Source organism: Megachile rotundata, chromosome 11 (assembly GCF_050947335.1).
Source record: "Megachile rotundata isolate GNS110a chromosome 11, iyMegRotu1, whole genome shotgun sequence".
NCBI classification, from domain to species: Eukaryota; Metazoa; Arthropoda; class Insecta; order Hymenoptera; family Megachilidae; genus Megachile; species Megachile rotundata.
This window is the reverse complement of record NC_134993.1, coordinates 16,009,063-16,028,519: the sequence shown is the minus strand read 5'-3', so window position 1 is coordinate 16,028,519 and position 19,457 is coordinate 16,009,063. Positions and strand designations below refer to the sequence as shown.

The following is a 19,457-nucleotide window of genomic DNA, read 5'->3' as shown; positions in this document are numbered from 1 at the left end:
GGCGTGAGTAATTCCACGCGTGGAAAATCGAGGTGTGAGTAATTCCACGCGTGGTAAGTCGGGGTGTGAGTAATTCCACGCGTGGGAAATCGGGGTGTCAGTAATTCCACGCGTGGTAAATCGGGGCGTGAGTAATTCCACGCGTGGTAAGTCGAGTTGTCAGTAATTCCACGCGTGGTAATTCCACGCGTGGTGATTCGGTGGTGCGTAGTGATTTGACGCGTGGTAAATCGGTGCGTAAGTAATTCTACGCGTGGTGATTCGACGCGTCGAGATTCCACGCGTGGTAAATCGGGACGTGACTAATTCTACGCACCATAATTCCACGCGTGGTGATTCGGTGGTGCGTAGTAATTCAACGCGTGGTAATTCAACCCGTGGTGATTCAACGCGTGCTACATCTACGCGTAAGTAATCCTACGCGTGGTAATTTGACACGACGTGACTCGGCGCGTGGTAATTCAATACGTAGTGATTCGACGCTTGGTAATTCGATACGTAATGATTCAACGCGTGGTGAATCGGTGCTTAAGTAATTCGATGCGCTAGTAATATGATACGTCGTGACTCAGAGCGTAGTAATATGATATATCGTGACTCGAATCTTGGTAATTCGATACGTAGTGACTCAACGCGAAATAATTCAGTGGTGCATAGTAATTCAACTAGTAATCCGTCGTGTACCGATTCGACTCTTAGTACATTGCATATTGATCAACGAATCTTACATGAAACGTACTGATGCAGTAAATTCGATGCGTAGTAGTTCGACAGCCCCTAATGTAACGCGCACAAGAACCCTCTCCCTATATCACCACAATTGTAATTCAATAGAAAAGACTGCTCCATCCAATCAAGATTTCCATAAAAATGTCTGCAAACAGTCGCATCGATCGGTCATCCAAGAGCGGAGAAAATTCCGTATCAAGGATAAAAACGTTTGGAGGAAGTTGAAGTGGCGTTCTTTGGTCGAATCTACAGTAGGATTCGCCAGCTGAAAATTTATCGCTGCAAAAAGGTTTATCGCCGAGCTGGCTTAATCCTTCGCGATGACGGGCACACCGGAAAACACTCTGGCCCTGTACACACGATAAGAAAGCGCTTCCGGCCGATTCCCTCAAGGACCATTTCCACGTTTGTCCAACGAGTCGGACGAACAAACGGTCCTGAAGGAGATTGGAACCCGGGGAAGAACCTTGTAACTCGACAACGAACCGAGTATCTCTTATTTGCGTGGTCAAACAATTTTCGTCCCGCTGCAACGATATCTTTTTCGAACTTAAGTCCTGTAAATTATTTACTTTGTTTATTGTTTTGAAATTATTAACAGGTATTTTGAACTATTTACAGATATAATTAACGGTGATTATTTGCATTTAGCCGTAATATTAACATTAGTAATCAATATTGGATAATTTCAGCTCACGTTAAATTGCATCAAGTTCCCAAGTATAACACGAAGTTCGAAGGGCCACAGAATTCCATTTCGCGTTGTACCGCCGAATTGCGGTACGTTCCGGATTATTAGTAGATGAACTAATTTGCTTCCAAGCTTAATGATAATCGTGATAAATTGAATACGACAGAATAAACAAATTGATACATGTTTCTCCGTTACAGCTCTTTATTCGAAAGCGTTTATGAGCAATGAATGCACGCGCGATCGCGAGTTATAATTAATTCAAATCGAACAGCTTAACCATTTAAACCGAGAGTATTTCATTCGTGATAATTGCACGAAATTTAGCGAATTTATGTCCGTTTCGTTAGCTAAAAATTAATTCTGTCCACGAGTTATCGAAGGACATTCAACAAAAATTACTCCTGAATTTCCGGCTTCGGAAGAGAAATATCTCTTCTCCGATACATTTGTCTCTATAATCGATCCGTGCCCGATAACGTTATGGAAACGAGTGGTTCGAAATTACATCGGAAGAAACGGGTCCAAACGTATTCCGAATTCTTTAAATGAGAATACATGTCCGCCCAAACTCGATTCGCTGTCTCAGCTGTTCTTTAAGCGCGCCGATACAAGCAGCATCCAAAATCGTAAATTGTGGACCACCGTAGCCCTTCCAGGTCAGCACCGTTTAAATTGCAAAACAGAACGCGAAGTAATCGCTACGAACATTGTGAAATCTGTTTCAAAGGGCCGCACGTGAAAAAGGGGCGAAATTGGAACGGAAAAAAGATTCTACCTCTTCTACGATAAAATTGCTTCTAGTTCTCTGCATTGTGCAAAATCCTATACAGGGTGACTGCAAAATTCTGCGCGATGGAATTCTTCACGCACTGTATTTCCACGCGCCGTGTTTCTACGCATTGAATTACTATGCGTTGTAATTCTACGCGCGCGGTATTTCCATGCGCTGTAATTCTCCACGCGCCATAATTTCACGCACCGTAATTCTCCACGCGCCGTAATTCCACGCGCCGAAATTCCACGCGCCGTATTTCCACGCGCCGTAATTCCACGCGCTGTAATTCTCCACGCGCCGAAATTCCACGCGCCGTATTTCCACGCGCTGTAATTCTCCACGCGTCGTAATTCCACGCGCTGTAATTCTCCACGCGCCGTATTTCCACGCGCTGTAATTCTCCACGCGTCGTAATTCCACGCGCTGTAATTCTCTACGCGCCGTAATTCTCCACGCGCCGTAATTCTACGCGCCGTATTTCCACGCGTCGTATCTCCACGCGTTGCACTCGTCACGCGTCGTATCTCCATGCGCCATAATTCTCCACGCACTATACTTCCACGCGTCGTATCTCCACGCGTTGCTCTCGTCACGCGTTGTATCTCCCCGCGCCATATCTCCACAGAGTAATCGCAGTGTACAATTATAATTCCTTCTGAATACAATTTTGAGTGCACGTAATTGAAATTTTTGAAACCCCATAAAAATTGAAAGGTCGTATAAAAATGAAAAATGTAAATACGCGTAGAACCTTGATTATTTCTATCTAACGATCGGAAAAAGGTGGAAACAAAAAAGAGGGAGGACCACAATTTCAACCGCTCCATCGGCACGTTCCATTTCCAACCAAGGATTATCCTCTCGTATTCGCTTTCCTTTTTCGCGGCGATACTCAGTATTGCGTTACACGACAAAAACGAAGAAGAGAAAAGGAATATAGGAGGGAAACCAACAGAGCTTTCTCATTTCGATTTCACGTCAGACACGTCGGTTACCGCGGTCGATACGAGCTTCGACTTTTCGCCAGGCTTCTCGACGATGGTCTACCCTTATAGACTTTGTACGTTATGCAAGGATTAGGATCGCCGGATGCCACTGTCTTCGTTGTAGTGGCGTGATAAAAATGGGTCAGAGTGCTTTTACCTCCGGCTTCTGATACGGATTAAAGAATGGAGCCAATGCGACGTCTTATCTTCGACCTTTTGCGAAACTTCGCCCTAACGAGTACTCCGAATCATTTACCTTTCGATTTCCCCTATTTTTTGTCCATTAACCTACTATTTTACAACAGCTTCATCAGCTAATTAGCTGATGATTGCGAATTATTGCTACAATATAAACGTAATCGTAATTACAATTATAATTAAACTGGAAATTCGACGGTGATGAAATATGAGTCTGGTTTGTGGCGCACGAACAGGTGCGTCACGAGTGCGTCATATTGCAGGGCACCTATTGTAACCAGTTTAACAAACAAATATTTTAATCACATACTTTGTTGAAGCATACTTAGTCTTCAATTTTAATACAACACAAAAATTATACAACCCTAAATATTTTTAAAACCAAGATCATTTCAAACTTGACTGAAATAAAATATTTGCCTATCTGCAGAATGTATGTATCCGAGTAGAGAATTGAAAACTACAATGCAATTTTCATTTCGAATTTATCGCTCCAACGAAATGAAATTCGTAACGTTGCCATTAATTCACCAGGCTGATATTGTTCCCGGGATTAATGCAGCTTTTATTTTAATAATTTTGTGTAACAATGCCTCGTTACGGAGCTTTACTATAATACCCCGAACAAACGGAATATTAACAGACACTCTATGAAGAATACACCGGAATTTATGGCTGACATGCTTGGAAAGAATTGGGCAATATTTGCAAAACTCTATCGTGGGTTTAATGGTTATTCGATTGTTTAATTCTTTGACAAAGTAGGTATTTCCACGCGCCGTAATTCCACGCGCTGTAATTCTCCACACGCCGTAATTCCACGCGCTGTAATTTCACGCGCTGTAATTTCACGCGCTGTAATTCTCCACGCGCCGTAATTCCACGCGCTGTAATTCTTCACGCGCCGTACTTCCACGCGCTGTAATTCTCCACGCGCCATAATTCCACGCGCCGTAATTCCACGCGCTGTAATTCCACGCGCTGTAATTCTCCACGCGCCGTAATTCCACGCGCTGTAATTCTCCACGCGCCATAATTCCACGCGCTGTAATTCTCCACGCGCCGTAATTCCACGCGCTGTAATTCTCCACGTGCCGTACTTCCACGCGCTGTAATTCTCCACGCGCCATAATTCCACGCGCCGTAATTCCACGCGCTGTAATTCCACGCGCTGTAATTCCACGCGCTGTAATTCTCCACGCGCCATAATTCCACGCGCCATAATTCCACGCGCCGTAATTTCACGCGCTGTAATTCTCCACGCGCTGTAATTCTCCACGCGTTGTAATTCTCCACGCGCCATAATTCCACGCGCCGAAATTCTCCACATGCCATATTAAGTAACACATGAAGTGCAACTTGCAGAAATGACCCTCTCACAAAAATGATTACTGAAGTTTTCCGTTTACTCGCACTTTAAAATGAATAGCATCCTTTATCGTAAACACGTGCAATCTAGTGGCAACGCAAGTATACGTCGCCTCGAATTAGTTGTAGGAGAGCCAGCGAGAAGGAAAGAATTGTTGCCCTCGCAGCGGGGTTGAAAAATCGAGGAAGCGGGTAGAAATTAATAGAAAAGCGTCTAGCTTGGCAAACCGTGCGATCCTGGCGCCAGAAGGAGATCTTCGAGATACACGCCAACGAGCATGAACTAGTTACTTACTTAAATCTACCTCCACCCCGTTTGTCATTGGCAACGGTCCAACGATACGTACCGCATGTGCCACCGATCTACCGCGGTTATCTCGCGAATCTCCTCGGATAATAATACGTGTTACCCGAACTTTCCGTCTAGGAAATCGAATTTCCGCTGATTTTCACCAACCAGACGCCGGTAACAGGCTCAAACAATTTGTCAGCTATCGATCTTCGCATTAATGCTCGATTTATCGTCTCTACAACGATATTTCATGTTGGTCTTACGTGTAATTGAACTTCGTACGATTCGTTTAGGACGTTTGGAAACGAACGAAAGAGTTATCGGCTGTGTTTAGGGGCTCGTAGATCATATTTGGTTCTCTGTTTTACTTGCTGTATTTTACAGACGATGGAGAACCGTCCCAAATCCCAAATTTTGCACAAATATTACAAGAAGTACAACAGAGCGCAGTACACTTCAGAATAGTCATTTATCAAGCAGAAGGCTTCGATGCAATGTCAATAAGCTGCGAAGAAAAACTCGCAAACAATCGGACAATAGTAAGATATTAATCATCGTTTCTTAAACTTTTGACCGTGTTAATTGGCGAGCCTCTTCTGCGAGATTACTCTGCAGCAATTAGCCAGTTCTCCTTGGGGGATCTTCGCGCTTATGTTTGTCTGTCTTTCGACTTTTATTTTTCACCGTTTGTCAAATTCTATTTTTCAGCGTTTACTCGTCCCTCTTCTGGGACGGCTAATTATTAAGCTGCGCTAATGGCGGTGTGATTTTTTAAACGAGATGCTTCTTACGAGAGGCGCGAAGATAAGTTTGTGAAGGGAGGATCGTGAAAGGAGAATGGAGTTGGGTCAAAAGGTGAAACATTCTAATCTATTCCGTCTTGAAGGGTTTCTTTCAGAACTAGTCAGGTGACAAGCTTTCATGACGTTACTGTGGTAATTATGACGGTGTTAAATGGATTATAAATTGAACGGTCTTCGAGTTCGGAGAATTGTAAAATTCTAGAAAAGCAGATTTGTAGATGCACTACATAGAACTAATCTTTCAGGCATTAACACATATGCTTAAAAAAATAATTGTACAGAATATTGCATTTAGATTTGCACGTTGTGATTAGAAAATGAGAAAGATTCCCCTAAAATAGGAATGGAAGAGTACTAGACAAGATTGAAATCGATTCTCCCGAAAGCTCACCCCTTCGAAACCTGTTAATTCTACTCTCGACACGGTGCACGTGGAAGACCGATATTATCGCAGCATTTGAATATCGACATCATTGTTCCGTATCGCAAGTATTGGCTTATCGGGCAGAACGTAATATCGCGAACAATTGCATCGAATTCCGGTATTTAATTATACAACGGCTGCCTGCCACAGAAACTGCAGTTTCATAGGAAAGTATTGGGACACGTCCCTTTTCACCCTTTTAAGCGACGCAACCTAAATTAAAATTTCCTCAAATGAAACTTCTAACTAGAACCATGTCGTGACGATGAACGGTCAGGGTGTGAGGAGTGCAACACGTGGGGACATACGTGGAGATACGGAGCGTGGGAATACCGTGCGTGGAGATACGGTGCGTGACGAGTGCAACGCGTGGAGATACGGTGCGTGGGAATACGGCGCTTGGGAATACGGTGCGTGGAGATACGATGCGTGGAGATACAACGCGTGACGAATGCAACGCGAGGAGATACGGCGCGTGGGAATACGGTGCGTGGAAGTACAGTGCGTGGAGAATTACAACGCGTGGAAATACGACGCGTGGAGGTACAGTGCGTGGTAATTCAATGCGTGAAGATACGGTGCGTGGAAATACGGCGCGTGGAGAATTACAGCGCGTGGAAAATTCCAGCGCGTGGTAATTCAATGCGTGGCGATACGGCGCGTGAAGAATTCCAGCGCGTGGTAATTCAATGCGTGAAGATACGGCGCGTGGAAATACGGCGCGTGGAGTTTCGGCGCGTGGAGAATTACAGCGCGTGGAAATACGGCGCGTGGAAAATTCCAGCGCGTGGTAATTCAATACGTGAAGATACGGCGCGTGAAGAATTCCAGCGCGTGGTAATTCAATGCGTGGCGATACGGCGCGTGAAGAATTCCAGCGCGTGGTAATTCAATGCGTGAAGATACGGCGCGTGGAAATACGGCGCGTGGAGAATTACAGCGTGTGGAAATACGGCGCGTGGAAAATTCCAGCGCGTGGTAATTCAATACGTGAAGAATTCCAGCGCGTGGTAATTCAATGCGTGAAGGTACGTCGCGTGAAGAATTCCAGCGCGTGGTAATTGAATACGTGAAGATACGTCGCGTGCAAATATAGTACATGTAGAATTCCAGCGCCTGGTAACTTAATACGCGGAGATACGACGCGTGTAGATACACTACGTGACAAGTGCAACACCTCGCCACAGTACACCGCGTAGAACCTTGACAGGTGAATATCCGTCGCATGGCGATTCGATATCTGGTTGAAATGTGCGAGGAAATCCAACGCGTGGAAATCCGGCACGTGGCACTAATGCGTGGAAACTTAACACGTGACAATCATACCCCTTACATAACAAGTTATACCACTCGAATCACTTCCATATTTCCGCGATACAAATGTATGACTTCAGTCCTGAGTTATGCAATTTTCAGAAGAATCTTCGCACGAAATTTGCGACAAAAAAGGAAAGCTGGCAGGAGGTCACAGTGGAAGACTTCCAGCAAGAAAGATGATGCATGGCCTTTTCTTTTCTGACTTAATCGGTCAGGGTGGCGTTGAAATTCAGACGCATTTATGATGGCCACTCGAAAACGCTTCGCGCAGAACGAGCCTTCGAGTCGTTAAACAGATTGCCAGCGACTGTTTTGCAATGTAAATCAAGGCACAGGAAATTGGGACCTTTGTGCTCAGCGTCATATGGAAATTTCATAATTGTACCTCGATAAAAATTCATGCGTTTTATGGTTTTGGTTCACGGAATTCCACAACCTATTTCTGGATACTTTTCCTGAGCTTTGCATTAGAATTCTAACTTATAGATTCAATTAAATTTGAGTGCATCAAGTTGAAAATTTGGGGAGGTGGGAATTTGGGAAAGTGGGAAGTTGGGGACTTGGGAATTTGGGAAAGTGGGAATTTGGGGAAATGGGAATTAGGGAATTTGGAAATTTGGGAAAGTGGAAATTTGGGAAAGTGGAAATTTGGAAAAGTGGAAATTTAGAAAAGTGGGAATTTGGGAAAGTGGAAATTTGGGAAAGTGGAAATTTGGAAAAGTGGAGATTTGGAAAAGTGGAAATTTGGAAAAGTGGAAATTTGGAAAAGTGGAAATTTGGAAAAGTGGGAATTTGGGAATTTGAAAATTTGGGAAAGTGGAAATTTGGAAAAGTAGAAATTTAAAAAAGCGGAAATTTGAGAATACCTTTAAGTTTGATTAAAATTTTAATATTAAAGCATTGTTACTCTTGACATTTTTGGATGATTACAGCAAACAATTACTTGACAACACAACTAATTTTAAAGCTGTATCCTCACATTCATACAAAATATGACATCACTCAATATCAGTTTACGGCTCAAGGTACACGACTATGCACTCCATACAAAATGACACAAAAGAAAATTGTAATACAAATTAATGACATGAACGTATTTCAAAATAAACTACTCGTAGCTGACGCGCAGGAAAAACGAACATGTAATTTTCATTATATTCACGAGACACAAAGGTAGAATATGATATTCCCGAAGCAATGCATAAAAAATGAGAGGCAACGTGATCGACAACCTGTCGGTTTTCGAAATTTCCTTTCCGGAATATACCCCAGAGGTCCCAGCCAATATTTGCAATTCGATTCGCGACGTACGTAACTGCAAGCCAGCGAAAATTTTGGAATTTCTCGAAAAGCCACGCGTTGCCAACCGAATCTGATAACCGAGAACGTGCAGGCGTAAATATCGCGACACGTTACGTATACGGTATATTTTATCGTACTGCTGCGGCAACAACACATTCTTTTTCGCTGACATACTTTCTACATTGTGCCTTCTCGCGTTCTACGTCTTCTTCGTCCCACATTTAATTTATCTTCGGTTCAATTTTTACGTTCACTGATTTCTTTCATTTCTTCTTATTATAGTACATCAATAGATTAATATTAATAAACTGATCATAAATGATAATCATAGGCAGAATTAATTTTGTAGTGTATAATTACACTAATGAATAATTGATAACCAACTAGACTTTTGATTAATGAAACATATGATTGTAATTATAATCCTATTATAACGAGGTACGTCAACGAATAGGTTGATAATAATTGAGTGATAATAAATAATCGTTGACAGAATTAATTATTCTAATGATTAATTGATAAGCAAATAAATTGTTGATTAATTATATGAATGTAATTATAATCAATAGTGGTTAGAATTAAAATAATTCTTTCGCAAAAATAATAAAGTGAAAGATTGTAGAATTAGTGTGAGATTGAACATGATGTTATTGGAACTGAAATCAGTGATTATTGATTATTGTAAGTAGAAGACGTCTAGTATAAGGGCTGAACGTCGATCAGGCTTCCCCGATATGTACGATTTGGCCCAGAATCCCGTCAGAACGTTCGCGGGTTGAAAGAAAGAGAGCAATCGAATGCATCTCCTGGCCTTCTTTCCAACGAACACAGCCGACAGTTCGGAATATTTTTACAAGCATTGATATACGGGGTGTCTGTATTCTGGCTAAACAGAGGGTGTGAGGGTGTGGAAGCTCTCAAGTTTCCAAATTTATAAATTCTCAATTTCCCAAATTTCCATTTTCCTAGATTCCCATTTCCCCAAATTCCCACTTTCCCAAATTCCCACTTTCCCAAATTTCCACTTTCCCAAATTCCCACTTCCCCAAATTCCTACTTCCTCAAATTCCCAATTTCCCAAATTCCCACTTTCCCAAATTCCCATTTCCCCAAATTCCCACTTCCCCCAATTCCCAATTTCCCAAATTTCCATTTTCCCAAATTTCCACTTCCCCAAATTCCCACATCCCCCAATTCCCAATTTCCCAAATTCCCACTTTCCCAAATTCCCATTTTCTCAAATTCTCACTTCCCCAAATTCCCATTTGCCCAAATTCTCAATTCCCCAAATTCCCACATTCCCAAATTTCCACTTCTCCAAATTCCCACTTCCCCAAATTCCCACATCCCCCAATTCCCAATTTCCCAAATTTCCATTTTCCCAAATTCCCATTTCCCCAAATTCCCATTTCCCCAAATTCCCATTTCCCCCAATTCCCAATTTCCCAAATTCCCACTTTCCCAAATTTCCACTTCCCCAAATTCCCACATCCCCCAATTCCCAATTTCCCAAATTCCCACTTTCCCAAATTCCCATTTTCCCAAATTCTCACTTCCCCAAATTCCCATTTGCCCAAATTCTCAATTCCCCAAATTCCCATTTGCCCAAATTCTCAATTCCCCAAATTCTCACTTCCCCAAATTCCCATTTCCCCAATTTCTCAATTCCCCAAATTCCCACTTTCCCCAATTCCCAATTTCCCAGTATCCCAACCCTGAAAATCCCAAAACCCCAAATTCCAAAAATTAAAATTCCACCCCTCACGTAAAACTTCAGCAACCAAAAGTAAACGAATCAGTCCTTCACCAGCATTTTCCCCCGAGAAGTGTGCCGTGCATCGATATTGTTAATGCATTCGTTGGTTTCTTGGCACAGCTTCAAACGGAATATTGCAACGGTCAACAGCGTAATTCAGTCTTCAACGATGGCGTTCCTTTCCTCGCGTTAAATTTAACCAACTCGATGGATACAGGGGGTTTGGGGATGAATGGACAGAGGGAAAATTCGAACACGTTCGAAAAGACGACTCATCAGGGAATAAAAGGGGCAATGATTTCACCCCAGCGGACGCTTCGATGGTGAGTTATTAGTTTTCTGCAGCTTCCAAAACGAATACAAACGAAATAATAAAAAAAGTGCGGCGAAGATTGAACGAAGCGCATTCGATCGTGAAATGATTGTTGCCCGATTGGATGGAAGTTTTATTGCCCGTGAAAAGAGAAACAATGGAAGTCTTCTTTTTAACACTGAATAATGTTAAGCTGGCAGAAAAATGAATTCGGTATTTTATCCCGTATAGAAAATTCAATAAAACTAGTATTTTTTTATTAGAAATCTCGAAAGGAGAACATTAATTAAAAATCAAATATCTGAATATTGAAACTTCGTCAAGGTTTAAATTGAAAAGTTTGCGTTTAATTTCCGAATTTTTCCGGTGGACCAAAGTACGCACAGGAAATAGGAAGGCAAATGTCGGGTGTAACAGGAAGCGGGAAGTGCTCGCTTTATTCGATGAATTCCGGCTGTTTTATTCGGCATTTCGCGTTATGCCGCTACGTGTCAGCGGACAAGTTTGAATAGTGCGAAACAAATGTCGCTTTTTGCAGCACCGGCAATAAACCTCTATTACTGCAAGAAATTTCACCCTAATGATTTATGAACGGCAGTTTTACTTTTTGTATTAACCTCTTCTTCTATCATTTACCAGGTACCTCTAAATCACTACAGTACTAAAATAAAGGTATGCTGTGACATGAAATGCTATGACAATATTAATCATTAACTGTGCAAATTATTATACTTGAACTGCAAATCGAAGTATTCAAAATTCGATTAAAATTGATCACAGAGTGCGTCATCGGACTTGTGGTGCGTCATGGACTTGAACTGCAAATTGAAGTACTCAAAATTCGAATAAAATTGATCACAGAGTGCGTCATTAGACTTGTGGTGCGTCATGGACTTGAACTGCAAATTGAAGTACTCAAAATTCGAATAAAATTGATCACAGAGTGCGTCATCAGACTTGTGGTGCGTCATGGACTTGAACTGCAAATCAAAGTACTCAAAATTCGAATAAAATTAATCACAGAGTGCGTCATCCGACTTGTGGTGCGTCATAGACTTGAACTAAAATTGAAGTATTCAAAATTCGAGTAAAATTGATCACAGAGTGCGTCATCAGACTTGTGGTGCGTCATGGACTTGAACTAGAATTGAAGTACTCAAAATTCGAATAAAATTAATCACAGAGTGCGTCATTAGACTTGTGGTGCGTCATAGACTTGAACTAAAATTGAAGTATTCAAAATTCGAGTAAAATTCATCACAGAGTGCGTCATCAGACTTGTGGTGCGTCATGGACTGGAACTGCAAATTACAGCATCCAAAATTCGAATAAAATTGATCACAGAGTGCGTCATCAGACTTCTGGTGCGTCATGGTCATTAACTTCAAATTACAGTATCCAAAATTCGAATAAAATTGATCACAAAGAGCACAATGAAACTTGTTAAAACACAAGAGGTTAAAATTGCGTGAAACCGACACAGAATTTCGTAAAAGTGTGAAAACTAATTCGGAACGAAAACCTTAAACATCAACGATTAAAATAAAGACCGTCGCGAACGTCAAAGAAGAACAAAGGAAAAAGGTAAAACAAAGGATTACAGAAACAAGAAGGGGCTGAAACAATTTCTTTCCGGTCGATCGCGCGTAACATTTAATTAGAATCCGTGATTGCCACTTAATTGTGATTTTATTCTGCTCTCGATTCGCTTGTTGGCGGGTTAATCGAACGAGACGCGAACACCTTTGAATTAACAGGGAAATTACGAGTAGAAACGGAAAATGGTAGGACAAAGCCGTTGTTTTGTCATCGACAAAGAACGTAAAACGAGGCGCGTAACTCGTTAAGAACAATCATAGTTTAAATTTGTGTTCGTACGAATATTCTGTGTTAATTAGCAACTTGAAAAGGGTAGTTTTTTCCTGTGGAAGGGAGACTTTGAAGCGTGCTACATTTTTAGTCATTAGTTTGTTCCGGGTCTTTAGTGTTTAACTTTCAAAGACATTTTTTATTGCTGCCATTTTTGCTTTCTGGGAAAAAGGTAACATTTTGTTCGACAGATGTCATTTTAAAAAAGATTTAAATACGTTTGATGCTCTTAGTTACTGCTTTTATAACAGTGGATCACTCCGTAAGTATCTAAGACTATATTATAATGACTTCTGCGTTTATATGCCCTCAATGTGGGTCATTCTACGATTAGTCCAATTAAAATTCCCCGTTCATAACAGTTTCCAACAATTTGTCGAAACGAACTTCGATGAAACTCGTTTATGAATTTGCATCCAAAAAGGAATGTAACGCTACGATTGCTGTAACAAGCATTTAGAAAAGGTCAGGAAGTTTCGACCTCGATATCTGAATCCACGAAAATATGCTGAATCGAAGGAAAATTAGAATTAATTAAAATAATTGTGCACTATTGATTTTACTATTGTTCATCTTTTCGCAACGTACGCAATATACGAAAGGAAATTTCTTCGCAAATACCGGATCGTAAATTGTGTTTTATTGTTCAGGTATCTCGAATTCTCGGCAACAGCTATCACTTTTCTTGAACGAAACCAGAGACAATCAAACGAAAGAATCCCGTGAAATTTTCCTCCCTCCGCGATTTTATTCGCCCTAACGTTCTCTCATCGCGTAAAATTATCATAGAAAGCACAACAGCCGACTGCGTTAGCATACAACTTGCAGCGAACAGCGGTTTAAACAGACATTTATCCAGCGTTACGAGAACCATCCCCTAAGTTCGAACCCCCGGATAATTACCGCGATAACGATCGGTAAGACTCGACAAAATCTTGACGAATCGTTGGACTCTAGAAAGACAGAAAAGTTAGATCGCGTGGAATCGAAATTTAATGAACCTATCGAGTTCGATCGACCCGCGTTGAATAACGTCGATTAAAATTGCGACGGATTTAATCGTGTTGATTTAAATAGAAATAAAACCGAATCACCTCGAATTGTATCGCGTTTAATGAAATTACCATTCGAACTGGGTCAAACACACCGATAAATAGACTGAAAAGAAATGATGGTTCATAAATCTGAGAAATTGATTGTGTAGTAATACAAAACGTTACAACGGTTTAATAAATCCGAGACGCGATAAATATACGAGAACGGAATATAAGTAAATGAGAATGGAATTGACGAGCACGTTACCTTGGTGTAGACACCGGCACTGGACAGTTCGTTCTCGATGACCATCACGATGATGCCGAACATGCCCATCACGAGCGCATAGTCGCTGATGCGTTTCCGCTTCTCGAACAGGGCCTTCCGTCTGCCGAGCCGGTAGCCGACGTTCGGTTTGTGCTTCGAACCCGGCCCTATGCTGCCCGATGGACCCTTCACTTGGCCACCGGCTAGAACACGGTCGTCCATGTACCGTGGGTATTCGGAATGGACGCCAACAAGGGCGATTCCGGCGTCCTCGCCGGTTCCGGTAGCAGCCGCGCTACCGCAACCAGCACCCCCGCCGCCACCCCCTGCGACTCCCACTCCACCCCCACCGGCCACGCCGCCGCTGTTCTTCATCGCCCCCGGGATCGAGAGTGTCGACACTGGCTTCCGTAGCTGCAACAACAAACAACACCGTTCAAACTTTCTACGTTCCCTTCTCTGCGATTCCCATGTTTTTCCTACAGATTCTCTCTCAGTGCCAGCAACATCAAATTTATCAATTTCATTCGAAATACGATTGCAATTTTTAGAGCTTCACGAGGGGGTAGTAGGGTTACCCCCGATTTTATTTTATGAAAAACTTGGAATACTGTAGCGGCAAGTTTCAACCCCGGTAGCCGCAGATTACCAAGTTTACCGTCATCTTTCGTTAGAACTTCCCAACTGTAAGATCATTCAAAGATTTTAATTTGGTAATTCGGTATTTTGGGAGTGCTTTCAAAGTTCCGAACAAGAAAACCTTCGCTGGAATATGTAAATTGACTGCTAACGTAAAGAGTTCGACAAAGTTTCCTAAATCGTTGACCCACACTACTTGCAGTTTACCATCACACCAAAAACGCTCTCCTTTCTAGCTTCCGAATAACTGACGCGCAATATTTATATAAAATTTTGAACCGATTAACCTCTTAAATAACTCCACAACTTAAAATTCCGACATGTAATTCGATAGAATAAATGAAAGTTCGTCGGTGAGTTCCGCAAAGTTTTTATCGCTCGAACTTCTATCCGGACTTTTCTATCTGTGTAAATGTAAAATATGGAAGCCAAGCTAACTTTTTCTAGGAAAAATCTACAAGCTCCGAATGGTTCTACTTTCCAGAATTACTATCAGAATTCATGCGATGAAACATGGTACAGTTTGAATGGAAACAAGCATAAAACAGCAGATTTTTTCGCTAAACAGAAGCTGCGCTTTGTAGCGAGGCTAATTATGAGAACTTCCTTCGAATTTAGCGAGTCATCAACGGAGAGTTATCTTCGCGTTACGTTTCAATTTTCTGTGCTCCAGTTTCGAGAACCGAAGAATTCTTCTATCATTGACCCGCGCTTGCAGCGACGTTTCTCTCCGGGGCTATAACGAGGAAATTTGGAACAAATAAAGATACATCTGTATAAGTACGAGGCGGTATTCTAGCAGAAGCACTATTTCAAAGGAATTATTCTGAGGAGCGGCCGACAGAACGAAGCGAAGTCATTTCGACAAAAGGATCCGATACGTCGACTCGACGTCGTTTCGTTGAAACGGGGATCGAGTCGAACGGGAACACGGTTATTTCAACGGCATCAAACCGAACGAAGCTTTTCTAGGTTAATACCGGCACGGTTTGTTTGAGTGGAGGCATAAAGTACCGATAACCCGGAAGAATGTGCGAACGTGTGGCGGGGAATTGTTTAGAGCTGTGCGCCTTTAAAAAAAGTGATGACAGACATTAATGTCCGTAAAAATTACTCGGAACGCCAAAGCGATAAAACCGTTCCCGAAATTTCCTCCTCTGTCAACTTTGTATTAACTCGTTGCATAATAAACGCGCAATTTGGGAGCCGAAGTTGAACTTTGGGACATAAAACTGTTTCACTGTCGATAAAAATTATTGCTTATTCTACTAATATTCTGGGTATGAAATTGTGGACTCTACGGGCAGTAAATTAGCAAAATAGGTTAGAGTTATTTGGGGGTGAACAATTACCTGTTTATTTCACTCTAACTTAAGGGTAGTCATGCTGACGCGCTTATTTAAGAAACATCGAACAGATCGAAGGGGAAATTGTGAACGATTGGAAAGGTGGACAACTTGGAATTTACAATGCAAGTTCTCTGGTTCTGAAACCCGGTCAAGGAGACGATCGGCATCGTTACCTCCAGAATTTCGATCGACGAAGATCGATCGTTTTCCCGAACGAGGTAACTGACGATTCAATTCGAGAATTCGCTGAAAACCACCAGGAAATATATTAGCGACATACGAGACAAGCAATGCAAAGAAAAATATTGTGCACGTTGAAAAATTGCTCGAATTAGAAAGAGCTTTCCGGTTCCGGCAGAAAGATACATCAGTGAAATTAATTTTATAGCTCGTAATTTTTGTAAATTCATTGCCCGACTCATCCGGCCATGTTTCGTTTCCATGCTATCTGCTCGGAAAGGAACACGCGGAACGAAATATTTAACGCGACTCGCGAAAGCATCGTTGGCCTTTTAGTAGCGCGTGACATAGTCGTGCACAAAGGAGCTTTGGTGGCACAATAACGAAGGCCGAAACCCGGCTCCGTTCGTGACAACGAAATCGACCAACAAAGGGCGTTCTACCCGCTAAATTGCATCGCTGCATGGTTAAAATGTCGACGCGTGGCGCCAACGCGTTTAAGGGTGACGTCGCGACGCGGGTTTATTCATCGGGCCGGAAATTGCGTGACTCCGATACGGCCGCGACACGCCGTATAACGGCGCTGATTTATCGAGCGATATATCGCGAGGGCGCCGACTTTCGCCGCGAAATGCGCGGACAGGCCGAGGCGAAAAATCCCGTCTAAAAGCGCGCCGCAAATGCGAGCAAACAGATATACGATCTGAAAGCGTGCCACGAAATTATGCATGTCGGCAAATGTAGCCCAAAAATGGTACGCGGAAAATACGGGACCAAAAAGTATTTCGAGTAGCGTTGAACAAGCCGCGTATTGAACAAACAGAACGGATATTACTAATTTTCGTGGAATGTACGGTCGAGCTGCGGTTCTATTTTACCTCTCAAGAGACCGTTCTACTTTGGCTGCCCATCTGCGGTCACATTTCACTCGGTCAACTAGTTGCTATCTAGTTCTACTTGTTTCGTTACTACTCTATTCTACTTCTGCCAGCTTGCCAAACTTTGCTACATTGCTCTTGTCTGATTATCCGCGGACTCATACTACTGTTTTGGCAACACGTCTTATACCACTTGTCTGACCAGTTTTCAAGTTCCCTCTTGACACTGTTCTTTATGTCCACGGTCTCGTAGGACCACATATGATTTTTTCTGACGTTCTATAAAATTCTGTCATTTTTCAAAAATAATTAATTCATCATCGATGTGGTTCATTGATTATCCACGAGCTCATACTGGTTTGGTAATACGTCTTATACTACTTGTCTGACTATCTATACTTTTTATATTTTCTTTTGACATTGTTTTGTATGTCTATAGTCTCGTAGGACCACATATGATTTTTTCTGATGTTCTATAATATTCTGTCATTTTTTAAAAATAATTAATTCATCACCGATGCGGTTCATTGATTATCTACTAGCTCATACTGTTTTTGTAATTCGTCTTATACTACTTGTCTGACTATCTACACTTTTCATGTTCCCTCTTGACACTGTTCTTTATGTCTACGGTCTCGTAGGACCACATATGATTTGTTTGACGTTGTATAACTATTATACTGTCGTTTTTATTAAATAATTAATTCATCACCGATGAGGTTCATTGATTATCTACTAGCTCATACTGTTTTTGTAATTCGTCTTATACTACTTGTCTGACTATCTACACTTTTTATGTTCCCTCTTGACACTGTTCTTTATGTCTACAGTCTCGTAGGACCACATATGATTTTTCTGATGTTCTATAACTATTATGCTGTCGTTTTCATTAAGCCACAAGAAGAAATCCATCGACCCAAACTATTAGTTCATCCAACTAATTTCAACGATACTAAAGTATATTACATCTGTTACACATCCACATACGTCCACGAGCCACATACGAATATGACTTCATATCAACGTCCCAAGTAAACTAAAACATGGAGACTGTAACAAAACAAAGAAAATAATCCTTATGTTCAAAACCGATAAAGTATAAACTCGAAAGCAAACGAATATAAAGTTTGCAGAATATCCCGAAGAGAAAAGAAAATGGCAGAGATGTAAACGCGCAAGATCCGTTTACCTCCGATCTCGACAATGCAGAATGCGCGGTAAACCAGGTTTTAAGCGTGCGGAGGTAAAAACTTAATTCCCGGTGATGAATTTTCATTGGGAACGTAGCGCAACAGGAGCACTTAAACGCCCTCGTCTGTCGGTCGTCTCCCTCGTTGCCGCTAACGAGCAGATGCAGCTGAACCACGCCCCGGACGATGCAACTTCATTTGGTCTCGAGAATATCAAGCTGTTCCTTTCAATTTCGCGCGTGTCTCGGTTACACTTGTGCCGGGAGCGTCGCGACGGTGTCGTGCATGTTGGAAATTCGTCGCGCGAAAAACCAGCGACGGGATTACGGCTTAACTTTCCTTCACAGGAGCTGAATTTCCTTCGCCTCGCGTTTTAATACGCTTTCCTCCCGTGAAAGTGCTGAACGCGCCGGAGAAAAACGTTTTACTGCGCCATAATCGAGCTAGGTTGCCTCGGGATTCTGCAAACACGCATTTTCGAGCGTGTTACTCTTTGTTCACGGTGCGTAACTCGCCCATTTCGATTCGATTGTCTTTCAGAATTTCCGGAATTTTACGAGTTTCAACAATTAAGACCGAATTTGTAAAAGCCCTGTTTTGTTCTACCGAGAAACGTTTCAATTCACGTTCTACAAAGAAAGAAACGTGTAGCAATTTAAAGTGTTGGTATTCGAATTCAGAGAAATAAAACGAGGCCACGAAACGAGCAACTAGATCTCGCGTTTAACTCCGACTTTCCAAAGCATGATTAACGTAGTTTCGCGTTACGGAAAGCTACTCCCGGATATTAAATCAAGGAATTGTATACTCGGCGGACCGTAGTGTTCAACAGTTTCTTTCGTTTCAGGACACGCAACTTTATCGACTGCGATTCTACCTCCGACGAATATTTCACATCGAATTTCTCGCGTCTCGCCGCTTATCGAAGTAGAAATACAAATTTTAACTTCGCTACCTTCGCGCTTTGAAAAATTGAAGGGAACGTTGTTTCGTCCACTTTCGTGGCGCGTTGAGAAGCCTTGCACGCGGTCGCGTGTGGACTTCTGAAATATTTCGCTACATAAATAATAAATTAATTTCTGTATAAATAAGG

The 19,457-nt window shown here is 42.0% G+C and overlaps 1 protein-coding gene across 3 annotated transcripts in view; it reads right to left on the bottom strand.

The window, feature by feature from the left end:
• Nucleotides 1-19,457, bottom strand: part of SK (small conductance calcium-activated potassium channel) — a 152,524-nt gene that overhangs the window by 37,335 nt on the left and 95,732 nt on the right. For all 3 annotated transcript variants that reach the window (XM_076537277.1, XM_076537278.1, XM_076537279.1), the window contains one exon: nucleotides 14,129-14,542. In XM_076537277.1, coding sequence (XP_076393392.1) covers nucleotides 14,129-14,542 — 414 coding nt within the window. The remainder of the gene's footprint in view (nucleotides 1-14,128; nucleotides 14,543-19,457) is intronic.